Source organism: Sciurus carolinensis, chromosome X (assembly GCF_902686445.1).
Source record: "Sciurus carolinensis chromosome X, mSciCar1.2, whole genome shotgun sequence".
NCBI classification, from domain to species: domain Eukaryota; kingdom Metazoa; phylum Chordata; class Mammalia; order Rodentia; family Sciuridae; genus Sciurus; species Sciurus carolinensis.
Window position 1 is genome coordinate 29454553 of NC_062232.1, and position 13875 is coordinate 29468427.

Genomic DNA, 13875 nt, shown 5'->3' on the forward strand with positions numbered 1-13875 from the left:
TTCCCACTTCCAACTTCAGGCTCTTGGTAGACACAGACACCACGATGACAGGTTTGTGATTCCTCACAGCACTATTTGTAGGAAAATCCACTCACACCCCATTCCCTCAAAGCCCCTCCATTGCAGTTTATCAGCTGACACTGATACCCTCCTCTCTCCGTTAGGCAGTGATTTTCCATTGCACTCTCTCCCTTCTGTACTCCTTCCTACTGCCAGTGTCAGGAATCATCATGCCTGGGCATCAGAAGAGTCAAGAACGCACCCATGGTGAAGACCTTCAGATCTGCAGTGAAATCCAGGGCCCAGTGGTTGCACGGGTGTCTGGGGCTAAGGAGGAGCCCTCTCCTGCCTCCTCCCAACCTCTGATGCCTGGCACCCTGCATGAGGCTCCTGTTGTTGTAACACCCAGCACTCCTGAGGAGCTTCAGAATTCCTGCTCCTCTCCCATTGCCATTGTGGCCCCCTCTTTGATTCAGTCCAGTGAAGGCTCCAGTAACAAAGAGGAGGAGAGTGTTCCAAGCACCTCAGAGATGGCCTCAGTCCATGAGCACATGCCCAAAAGTGTTCTGGATGAGAAAGTGGCTTTCTTGGTGAATTTTCTGCTGCTCAAGTATCAATCAAAAGAGCCAGTCCGAAAGGCAGATATGCTGAAGTTTGTCATGGAAGAGGATGAGGCCCGGTTCCATGAGATCTTCCTGCGAGCCTCTGATCGCTTGGAGATGGTCTTTGGCCTTGAGGTGAAAGAAATGGATCCCATCAACCAGTACTATGGCCTCTCCATCAAGCTGGGCCTCACCTATGATGGGATGCTGAATGATGAAGAGAATATCCCCAAGACCGGGCTCCTGATACTTATGCTGGGTGTGATCTTCATGAAAGGTAACCGTGCCACTGAAGAGGAGATCTGGGAGGTGCTGAAAATGACGGGGATCCGTCGTGATGAGAAGCACTTCATCTTCGGGGATGCCAGGCAACTCATCGCCCATGAGTTTGTGAGTGAAAAGTACCTGGAATACCAGCAGGTGGCCAACAGTGATCCAGTGCAGTATGAGTTCCTGTGGGGCCCAAGAGCCCATGCTGAAACCAGCAAGATGAAAGTCCTTGAGTTTTTGGCCAAAGTTCACAGAACCGACCCAAGTGATTTCTCTGCTCAGTATGAGGAAGCTCTGCTAGAAGAAGAAGCCAGAGCACTAGGCAGAATTTCAATGGAGTCTGACTCCAGTTCCGTTGCCACTGCCAGTTCCAGTGCCAGGGGTGGCAGCTTCTCCAGTGTCTAGTCAAGTCAGAAATAGCTCCTTCATGTATTATTTGAGGTCAGTGATTACTGTTGAAAGAGTGTATGACTTCAGGGGAAAGTTAGTTTGGTGGGGAAACAGAATATATCATCCATTTTTTGCTGTTTTGTGTGCATAACCTGATAATTTGTTGTTTTACTTTTTGATGTTTGTATCACTCAGATGTTATTTAATAATGCTTCACTTCAAAATCTCGAAGTTGTAAATGACATTGGTCACACATTTAATGCAGTTTGTGTGGTCAAGTACTATGTCGTTTGGTGCCTTGTAAAACGTATTGGAAGTCCTCTACTTGTATTGTGATTTGAAATAAGGTAACATGCATGGCTTTGCTCTACTCTCAACAAAAGAGAAATATAACTTAGTCAATGATTTTCTTATAACTTTCATATATTTGTTTTATGAAGTTTTATATGTATATGATTTTGCTTATCTTTCATACTATTGAGAAAAATAAAGTTTAACAAATTTTACCTTATTCTCACTGTCTCTTTAATTTCCTACACCTTAACTGGACATTTCTTCTTTCATAATAATTATTTTAATACTGGAATGTGAAAATAAGGAATGCATATGACCTGCCCTTTTAAATTTCCTTTATCTTAGTAGTAATTCTGTTTTGATGATGGTGGGATATAGATTATATCTAAAGAATAACTGAAAGAAGAATTTAACAGATGAATTAATTCTTTTTTTTTTTTTATTTATTTTTTTTACGTTTACATAGGGTAATGATGTTTATTATATTTTTCCCCTCCCCCCCCACCCCTCCCACCCCTCCCACCCCTCCCACCCCTCTTTTCCCTCTACACAGTCCTTCTTTCCTTCACTCTTACTGCTCTCCTTAGCCTAATTCTAAACCTAACCCTAAACCTAATGCTAGCCCGTCCCACCCCTCCATTATATGTCCTCATCCGCTTATCAGCGAGATCATTTGTCCTTTAGTTTTTTGAGATTGGCTTATCTCACTTAGCATGATATTCTCCAATTTCGACCATTTGCCTACAAATGCCATAATTTTATCATTCTTCATTGCGGAGTAATATTCCATTGTATAAATATGCCACAGTTTCTTTATCCATTCATCAACCGAAGGACATCTAGGTTGGTTCCACAATCTGGCTATGGTGAATTGAGCAGCAATGAACATTGATGTGGCTGTATCTCTGTAGTATGCTGCTTTTAAGTCCTTTGGGTATAGGCCAAGGAGTGGGATAGCTGGGTCAAATGGTGTTTCCATTCCAAGTTTTCTGAGGAATCTCCACACTGCTTTCCAGAATGGTTGCACTAATTTGCAACCCCACCAGCAATGTATGAGTGTTCCTTTTTCACCACATCCTCACCAACACCTATTGTTGCTTGTATTCTTGATAATCGCCATTCTAATTGGGGTGAGATGAAATCTTAGGGTAGTTTTGATTTGCATTTCCCTTATTACTAGGGATGTTGAACATTTTTTCATATATCTGGTGATTACTTGTACATCTTCTTCTGTGAAGTGTGTTCATTTCCTTAGCCCATTTGTTGATTGGATTATTTGTATTCTTCGTGTAGAGTTTTTTGAGTTCTTTATAGATTCTGGAAATTAGCGCTCTATCTGAGGTATGGTTGGCAAAGATATTCTCCCACTCTGTAGGCTCTCTCTTCACATTTCTGATAGTTTCCTTTGCTGACAGAAAGCTTTTTAGTTTGAATCTATCCCAGTTGTTTATTCTTGCTTTTATTTCTTGTGCTATGGGAGTCCTGTTAAGGAAATCTGATCCTGAGCCAACAAGTTGAAGATTTGGACCTACTTTTTCTTCTATAAGATGCAGGGTCTCTGGTCTGATTCCGAGGTCCTTGATCCATTTTGAGTTGAGTTTTGTGTAGGGTGAGAGATAGGGGTTTAGTTTCATTCTATTGCATATAGTTTTCCAGTTTTCCCAGCACCATTTGTTGAAGAGGCTATCTTTTCTCCATTGCATATTGTTGGAACCTTTGTCTAGTATGAGAAAATTGTATTTATTTGGGTTTGTGTCCATGTCCTCTATTCTGTACCATTGATCTACCTGTCTATTTTGGTACCAATACCATGCCGTTTTTGTTACTATTGCTTTGTAGTAGAGTTGAAGATCTGGTATTGCGATACCCCCTGCTTCGCTCTTGCTACTGAGGATTGCTTTAGCTATTCTAGGTTTTTTATTCTTCCAGATGAATTTCATAATTGCTTGCTCTATTTCTGCAAGGTACATCATTGGGATTTTAATTGGAATTGCATTGAATCTGTATAGAACTTTAGGTAGTATAGCCATTTTGACGATATTAATTCTGCCTATCCAGGAACATGGGAGATCTTTCCATCTTCTAAGGTTTTCTTGAATTTCTTTCTTTAGTGTTCTGTAGTTCTCATTGTAGAGGTCTTTCACCTCTTTTGTGAGATTGATTCCCAAGTATTTTATTTTCTTCGATGCTATTGTGAATGGGGTAGTTTTCCTAATTTCTCTTTCTGAAGATTCATCACTTATGTATAAAAATGCATTGGATTTATGAGCATTGATCTTGTAACCTGCTACTTTACTGAATTCACTTATGAGTTCTAAAAGTTTTCTGGTGGAATTTCCAGGTTCCTCTAAATATATAATCATGTCATCAGCGAACAGGGATAGTTTGAGTTCTTCTTTTCCTATTCATATCCCTTTAATTTCTTTGGTTTGTCTGATTGCTCTGGCTAGAGTCTCAAGGACGATGTTGAATAGAAGTGGTAAAAGAGGGCATCCCTGCCTTGTTCCAGTTTTTAGGGGGAACGCTTTCAGTTTTTCACCATTTAGAATGATATTAGCCATGGGCTTAGCGTAGATGGCCTTTGTAATGTTTAGGAATGTTCCCATTACCCCAATTTTTTCTAGTGTTTTGAGCATGAAGGGATGCTGTATTTTATCAAATGCTTTTTCTGCATCTATTGAAATAATCATGTGATTCTTAACTTTAAGTCTGTTGATATGGTGAATGACATTTATTGATTTCCGAATGTTGAACCAACCTTGCATCCCTGGGATAAAACCCACTTGATCGTGGTGCACTATCTTTTTAATATATATTTGTATGCGATTTGCTAAAATTTTGTTGAGAATTTTTGCATCGATGTTCATTAAGGATATTGGTCTGAAATTTTCTTTCCTCGATGTGTCTCTGTCTGGTTTAGGTATCAGGGTGATATTGGCTTCATAGAACGAGTTTGGTAGGGTTCCCTCCTCTTCTATTTCATGGAATAGTTTGAGGAGTATTGGAATGAGCTCTTCTTTAAAGGTTTTGTAGAACTCGGCTGAGAACCCATCTGGTCCTGGACTTTTCTTTGTTGGTAGGCTTTTGATGACCTCTTCTATTTCATTGCTTGAAATTGGTTTATTTAAGTTGTGTATGTCCTCCTCGTTCAGTTTAGGTAGTTCATATGTCTCTAGAAATTTGTTGATGTCTTCAAGGTTTTCTGTTTTGTTGGAGTATAGATTTTCGAAATAGCTTCTAATTATGTTTTGTATTTCACTCGTATCTGTTGTGATGTTTCCTTGTTCATTCCGAATTTTAGTAATTTGAGTTTTCTCCCTCTTTCTCTTTGTTAGTGTGGCTAAGGGTTTATCAATTTTATTTATTTTTTCAAAGAACCAACTATTTATTTTTTTAATTTTTCCGATTGTTTCTTTTGTTTCGATTTCGTTGATTTCGGCTCTGATTTTAACTATTTCCTGTCTTCTACTACTTTTGGTATTGGTCTGCTCTTCTTTTTCTAGTGCTTTGAGCTGTAGTGTTAACTCATTTATTTGTTGATTTCTACTTCTTTTTTTGAATGCACACCATGAAATAAATCTTCCTCTAAGTACTGCTTTCATAGTATCCCAGAGATTTTGATATGATGTGTCTTTGTTCTCGTTTACTTCTAAGAATTTTTTTATTTCCCTCCTGATGTCTTCTGTTATCCATTCATCATATAATAGTGTATTATTTAGTCTCCAGGTATTGGAGAAGTTTCTGTTTTTTATTCTGTCATTTATTTCTAATTTCAATCCATTATGATCTGATAGAGTACAAGGTAGTATCTCTATCTTCTTGTATTTACTAACAGTAGCTTTGTGGCATAAAATATGGTCTATTTTAGAGAAGGATCCATGTGCTGCTGAGAAGAAAGTGTATTCATTCTGTGTTGGATGGTATATTCTATATATGTCCGTTAAGTCTAAATTGCTGATTGTGTTGTTGAGATCTATAGTTTCTTTATTCAATTTTTGTTTGGACGATCTATCCAGTGGTGAGAGAGGTGTGTTAAAATCGCCTAGTATTATTGTGTTGTGGTCTATTTGGTTTCTGGAATTGAGAAGGATTTGTTTGACGTACGTGGATGAGCCAATGTTCGGGGCATAGATATTTATGATTGTTATGTCTTGCTGATTTATGCTTCCCTTAAGCAGCATGTAATGTCCTTCTTTATCCCTTCTGACTAGTTTTGGTTTGAAGTCCACATTATCTGAGATGAGGATGGATACTCCAGCTTTTTTGCTGTGTCCGTGTGCATGGTATGTTTTTCCCCATCCTTTCACCTTTAGTCTATGGGTGTCTTTTTCTATGAGATGAGTCTCTTGCAGGCAGCATATTGTTGGATTTTTCTTTTTAATCCAATCCGCCAGTCTGTGTCTTTTGATTGATGAATTCAGGCCATTAACATTCAGGGTTATTATTGTGATATGATTTGTATTCCCAGTCAATTGACTCATATTTGTTTTTGACATGATTTGGTTTCTCCTTTATTTGGCTATTCCTTTAGGCTAGCGCCTCCTGTTGCTGAATTGCATCGTTGTTTTTCATCTCTTCCTCATGGAATATTTTGCTGAGAATGTTCTGTAATGCTGGCTTTCTTTTTGTAAATTCCTTTAGCTTTTGTTTATCATGGAAGGATCTTATTTCATCGTCAAATTTGAAGGTAAGTTTTGCTGGGTATAAGATTCTTGGTTGGCATCCATTTTCTTTCAGGGCTTGGTATATGTTGTTCCAGGCCCTTCTAGCTTTTAGGGTCTGGATTGAAAAATCTGCTGATATTCTTATTGGTTTCCCTCTGAATGTAATTTGATTCTTTTCTCTCGCGGCCTTTAAAATTCTGTCTTTATTTTGTATGTTAGGTATTTTCATAATAATGTGCCTTGGTGTGGGTCTGTTGTAATTTTGTATGTTTGGAGTTCTATAAGCCTCTTGTACTTGGTTTTCCATTTCGTTCTTCAGATTTGGGAAATTTTCTGTTATTATTTCATTGAATAGATTGTTCATATCCTTTGGTTTGTTTCTCTAAGCCTTCCTCAATCCCAATAATTCTCAAATTTGGCCTTTTCATGATATCCCATAGTTCTTGGAGATTCTGTTCATGATTTCTTACCATCTTCTCTGTTTGTTCCACTTTGTTTTCAAGGTTAAATATTTTGTCTTCAATGTCTGAGGTTCTGTCTTCCAGGTGTTCTATCCTATTGGTTATGCTTTCTATGGAGTTTTTAACTTGGTTTATTGTTTCCTTCATTTCAAGGATTTCAGTTTGGTTTTTTTTCAGTATCTCTAACTCTTTATTGAAATGATCTCTTGCTTCCCGTATTTGGTCTTTTAACTGTTGATTGGTGCGATCATTTAATGCCTGCATTTGCTCTTTCATCTCCTCCTTCAATGCCTGCATTTGCTCTTTCATCTCCTCATTAGCTTCCCTGATCGTTTTAATTACGTACATTCTGAACTCCCTTTCTGACATTTCTTCTGCTGTGCTGTCATTGGGTTTTATTGATGTAGTATCTAGGTTTGTTTGGGACATTTTCTTCCCTTGTTTTCTCATAATGGTCAGTTGTCAGTGGGACCCTGAGATATTGCAGTTTTCCACTATTGGCTTATAGTGTCCCAGTAGATTTCCAGTGTATCATCTCCCAGCCTTCAGTAGCCTGATGTCTTGGAGGAATCTGATAAAGCAGCTCATTCGAAGAATACTGCCCCTAGCCCCCTACTGGTTCCACGTTTTGGAACTGGCTCTGTGCGGAAATGCTCTCACTGTGGGCCTGCACCGTGCAGCTGGCCGTGTGGGAAGAGCCCACTGCCGGAGTGTGGAAGACTACCTTGGGAAGACTCAAGCTGCCCTGCCCGGCTCTGCTAAGCCACCTCTATCTGGGCCTGCCACCCGGGCTGAGCTTTACCCAGTGGGCAGACTCACCCGTGGCTCCACTTCAGTCCGAGTCTCTCAATGCCTCCCCTTCTTAACTCCTGGGTTGTGGAGCGACCAGGGGTGCAGTCTCCCTCTAGGCCGCCATCTTGGATCGCCCCGTGAAGAGAGCCCGCAGCCGGAGTGGGCAGAGCCGCCTGAAGAGGTCTCCGGCTGCCCTGCCCTTATCCCTGAGGCTGATTGCAGATCGAGGCTCTCCGCTGGTTCTTTGCAGGAGTACACTGCACTGCAGGGGCTCCGGGACTCGGAGCCTGCTCTGTTCAGACAGGCTCTCACTAGCGGGCCAGTTCCGTTCCGAGAACCTGGAGAAGCTGGCTGTGTGGGCGGGGCCCACCGCCGGAGTGCGCAGGACTGCCTGTGGATGACTCTAGCTGCCCTGCCCGGCTCCGATAAGCCACCTCTATCTGGGCCTGCCACCCGGGCCGAGCTTTACCCAGTGGGCAGACTCACCCGTGGCTCCACTTCAGTCCGAGTCTCTCAATGCCTCCCCTTCTTAACTCCTGGGTTGTGGAGCGACCGGAGGTGCAATCTCCCTCTAGGCCGCCATCTTGGATCCTGAATTAATTCTTTAGTCTATTAAATGTAAATGCCTTGAGGCAAGTAAATGTGATAGTTGCAAGCTGGAATTCCTTCAGTGAGTGTTAATTTTAATTTAATTTTAGGGGTGGGAAAAGTTAAGGTATAGTGATCGGGGATTAGACTTCCACATGATATGTGCCAGACTTGAGACCCAAAATTTCATAGTGGAAAACTCCTGCCAGTTACTTGGGATCTTCATTTAATAGGAGACAAATCTCCACTGAGGGAAGGGATGGACTGTGTTTTGCTCTTTTCCCTACGACATAGCCTATAGCTATCAAATGAAGTCTTTTATGCTACACATAGTCTGCAAGGAGTTTTTCAGAGATAACTAATACTTTGAGGTGAGATTCTCAGAAGCCACTGGATTGACATTCTTTGCATTGAGGTGGGAAAACCAGAAACTACTCCATTTAAAGGGATGTTGCTAATAGGTGATCTTCAGTGTCATTTGAATTACATACTCTAAGAAATGATTATATTTTTGATGGGGATAAAATTACAAAAATATGAGTAGTTTGAATGGAGGCAAGGAGTTGTTTCTTGACTATCTGGGTTACATTATTGGAAGGGATTTTTATTTCCATTATTAAAGAACACAACCTCCAAGGGGAAAAATTTACTTAGGTTTACTAGCTTGGCATTATTTTGTGTGATCTGATTTTTCATTTCCTATAGCATTTTATGTTCTCTAAGACATTAGTTTCTAAAAGTCACATAAATGAGGCTGGTAGGTCAGTGGTCAAAATCATTACAATAATAACTACCATTCATTAAAGATCTGAGGTATGCCAAGCACTGTGCTTTTTATACATTTATACAGATGCTTTTAACACATTATGCTCTTTCAACATTCTTATATGATAGGGTTTATTAGACTCTACCCTCAGATGAGAATGCTAAGAGTAATAGAACTTGCTACTGAGTTCATAAGTCTGGTATGTGACATGACTGAGAGTGAACTTCTAGTCTGAATTCTAGAGCCTTCTGTTTCCTTCAACTGAGTTTGGTCTTCTATTTCTTGATTCATTTCCCTTTTTTGCTACTCTACATTGTATCTTGGGATAAAAAGCACCTTGAAGCTAAGGACTAAAATCAGGCATAAGTAAAATAAGTGAAAATGATAATTAAATACAATTTGAGATTTGTCTGAGATAATTTACCCACAGTCCTGCTGCCCTTTGCCTCAGGGTTCCTTGAAATCTGACTTTGCCCAGGGGTTGACATTTTTATACAACTCCAACTATTTTGTTCATTACAACCACTTCACTCTGTTTTTTCCCCTGTGTACCCTGTTATCCAAATTGAAGTCTAACCTGCTGACCAACTGTTTACTTTGTCCTCTTCTGAAGATTGCTCCCTGCTCCCAGCAGAACAGGCAACCCAGAATCATCTGCCTCCCCCTTGACGTAGAGTATTCCAACTCAAAGGCTGGCTCATCCTCCACTTTGGAACCCCTATCATAGCAATATCCTATCCCACACAAGAGGTAATTTTTACAGTGAAATTTGGTTCTGAGTATCACCACTAGTTGCACCCAACATATACTCAAAATGATTTTCAAATAAATGTGATTATAATTTAATATGGCAAAGAATCTAATAGTTTGGGGCTATGTTTCGTAAGACACAAGATTTTTGAAAACCATTGTGGTATTTGCAATAGAATTTTAATGGGATTTTTTGTTTGATGCCCGCTACTGGACACATATGAATGAGCTTACTTTAGTATTTAAAACCAAAGCCTTTCCTATAAGTGATATATTGGGGAGAACATCAAAAGAACTAAGCAATATGCCATGGTGAATTTCACCTTTATGTGCATCTATAAAACATTAATTTAAAAGCAAAACTAGAGATAAATAGAAGAAAGACCAGCAGTATAGAGGAAGGGAAACAGGGAGGGAGGAGGGGAGTGAAAGGGAAAGTACTTGGGACTGAAGTGGAGCAAACTAAATTTTATACATGTATGATTATGTCAAAATGAACCCCAATATTCTAGATAGCTATAATGCACTAATAAAAATATAAGAACAAAAAAATTATAAAGGTGTAGGAAATATCCACAAGTGTTTCAATTCCTGTACACTATAAATTTCTCCTATGAAGTAGAATATGGCTCTTCGGTAGATGTTTTACCTTTGAATAATGTTAATTATTTGACTAATCAGTCAATTAGTTATTTTTTAAATCTGTATTTTCAGTGTGCATAGATGTTCAGGCATTTTCAGTCAGGTGGTAGATAGCAGAGAATCCTAAGTTAAGGTTTTGTTGATACACCAAAAGTGATAAGAAAGTTCTCAGTATACTGCGATTATTGAGATTATTGAAAAAGAAAGTATTGCATGGCCATTTTGATATGGCAAGTGCATAGTGCAGAGTTTACAGACCTTTTGCAAAACGGATGTGATTCTGTATTAGAAAGCACCTGTAATATACCAGGACATCAAAAAATATTAGATAATTGCAATGGAAATTTGGCTTCCTCAGAAACTTCACCAGGAAATGAAGAGGGTTGTTAACATAAAAAAATCATAATTATCACTCTCCATTGGGCACCTACTATGTAACAGTTTATGAAAGATATTACAGGTACTCATTTACATTCCTTCTTTCCTTCCAGGACTCATAGAAAGATTGCATTGACAGGTTCAATTACAATTAGAAAGAAACATGTAATCTGAAGTAGAAGCAGATACAATGCTTGACACTTACAGGCCAAGACATGAGAGTCATTATGCCACCAATATGTTTTGTTTTCCATTCAGCAGCAAACATGGAGACCCCATGTTAACATGTCCAAATATAAGATGGAAGCAACCAGGACCTCTGGTTCAACAGGTAGCAAAGATCCACTGTCAAATCATATCAGATTTGCACATAAAATATAGATAAGAAATAAACCTTTGTATGTTAATTTATTCAGACTTTAAGTATTATCTGTTGCATCAGCTAGCCAAAACTTTATCTTACAAATACACAGTTATTGTTTCTGTTGTTAGGCTTACTTAAATATTTTAACAAAAAAACTAATAGTACATGTGCTCTTGGTGCAAAACTTCTAATACATATAACTCACAATTTTTACCTTCATGAATTTCCCTCACAGTTATGGCCCATCCTCAGAGATAACCATAACAAATAATCTAGCATATTATTTTAAAGCTAATTCTAAGTTTTCTGATACATAAGTGTATGAGATATGTAATAAAATATATTGTAATTTTTAAACATAATGAATAGTGATGTGCATATTATTCTGCCATATGTCTTTGCCACTTAACATGACTATAAGAATCTTTCCATGAAAATACATAAAGATAAACTTTACTTCCATAACAACTCTCATAGAATGTAAGTATCATATTGTAACCATCTCCTTCTAATGAACACATCATTTGTTTCTCATTTGTTGCTGACTTATGGAACTAAAGTATTTTTTTCATGGTTTTCAAATTTATTTTTTTTTGTAAAGAACAGAGATGTTACAACAAGAATGTACAGGTATTAAGATAAAATAATTAAAAATTATAATGCCAGCGTAGTAGAACTCTTAATAATGATAATTCTGAAAGAATATCTTTTGGTAATAAGAGCACCATTACTATAACCTCATTTATCTTATTTTTGACCACATAAATTAAAAAGATTCAACTGATACATTTTATCAGTGTTTATAAATATATAAAATACATCTTAATTCAATTTACTGAGATCATATTTGCTTTAAAATTTAGTTGCTGAACCAAACCAAAGATAAAGGCTAATGTGAAATCCTTCATTATTTAGCACTTTAGTTGAATCTATTTGTAAAATATAACAATCTGTTAATTTTAGCACATCTCCTGCAATTAAAACATAAACATTTCAGGACAATTAACATAAAATTAGGAACTAAAATATTTTGAACATGAATTATTGAGTTGGTCTGTTGTTCTGAGAGTAAGGCAGGCATTTTATTAAAGTGGCAAGTAAGAAAAGATTGTAAAGTTTTATGAAGATTGCCAAAATTTCATCCCTCAAATATTTACTGTTACATATTCACATAAATTAGTGTACTTGAATATCAAAACATTTTATTTTGTGAACCGAATGCTTAATTTGAGAAGCAAAGATTCAGTCAAAATGACCATGTGATAGGGAATGAGGCCAGATAAGACATAAGGTAAGTGAAGTATGAGGATCCAAGAAGACAGCATAGGTAAGAAAGATAACACAATTAAAATTAAGTTTAGAGAGCCCACAGTAGATTCTTAGAACTCTGAATGCAGAATTCACTGTAGATGGTCAAAGGACCAGAAAGACAGAAAGTAGGTCTGAGTAAAACATCTAGGACAACTTATATAAATAAACTTGAGTAATCTTCAAATTACCAATAACAGTTCAAAGTTGTATGTTCATTTGAGTGGACTGGTTTACTGGGATAAAAAACTCTGAAGCTTTACATAAAACCATCAACCCTTAAAATGCCTCTACTTTCAGGCCAAATATGACTGTCCCATATTGTTCACTAATATTATTCATGATTTCTAGGAAAACTACATATCTTGATTATTCTGGTGGCCCACTGATCCCCTGCCAGTGTATCAGGACTTGAATCTGTCTTCATTCATGCTGGAGACAGGTATTTCATCCTCTGTGTACAATGGACCCTCTCCGTTGAGATTGGGGCTATGCAAATGTTATTTAGTTACAACAATTCGGATAGGCTGGAAGTGTCAATAAGCAGTGAAAAGTGATATGCAATATTACTTATGTGACAAATACATTGAATATATCTGCTCCAAGAATGTTTAATATTTTATAAAATGGTGGTGATGGCATGGCTTCCTGACTACCAAGCCATGCAGCCAGGCTACTGGTCCCTGCTGAGAAGCTGCAGCAGAGAGGCAACCAGGTTGAGTTGGAATGCGGTGGCACGCACAGCCCACAGCCACGTGGAGCCTGCTATGCAGGCACAGCGAGGCAGCACCAAGGCAAGCCAAGGCCTGCTAACCCATCATCCTTCTTTGGTGAGGCCCAGTCATGGTATAGATGCCTGCTGCAGAAGCCTGCTCCACACAGTGCTACAGCACAATCCAATGACCTCAGCCTCCCGCTTCCTGCCTGCCATGAGAAAAAGGAAGTGGGGAAGACATGAATGAAAGTCTGGACTCAAGAATTGATCAATAGGGTTAGTACTTCAAACCCTAATTAGCATAAGTTTGGACCACTAGCAGTGAACCAACTGCAATATAAACCCCTAGACTAGCACACTTGGATGGAGAAAATCTACTACCAGGTCCCCTCTTACATTGCAAGAAGTTCTGTTCCTGTTTCTAAACTTCAGTAAATCCTACTATTACACTCACTCATCCTGGTCTATGGAGTTCATTTTTTGAATTCACAAGACAAGAACCCAGAAAGAGGAAGAAATTGAAGGTGAGCTGCTGGGGCCTGCTGAAACCCTGGAGGGCATGGCAGATCATTGAGAGCTGCAACACCTCCCGGCTCAGAGGCCTGCAACCTTACATAGACCCCACCTCTCAGCAGAAGCAGGGAATCAAGTTTCATCTTAAAACTCTGATTTCAGTGAGAGGTAGATGGAGGAAAGGCAAACTGTTCAAGAGAAGGAAAGAAAATGTTGTCACTTATGTTCCTCTTTTGCAATGATGAAATTGTCAAAAATGTAATATCTCATTTATAATTATTACTTATAAAACATCATTCATGCCCTCACAAAACTACATGATTATTTTTTAAGCAGATGACAATTATGAATCAAAGATCACCAGAATATGTTCCAATG

At 38.6% G+C, this 13875-nt stretch overlaps 1 protein-coding gene across 1 annotated transcript; it reads left to right on the forward strand.

The window, feature by feature from the left end:
• The first annotated feature begins 230 nt into the window (after positions 1–230).
• Positions 231–1277, forward strand: Mageb16 (MAGE family member B16). The gene has a single exon (XM_047535202.1). The coding sequence runs from the start codon at positions 231–233 to the stop codon at positions 1275–1277; it is 1047 nt and encodes a 348-aa protein (XP_047391158.1).
• Positions 1278–13875: the final 12598 nt, after the last annotated feature.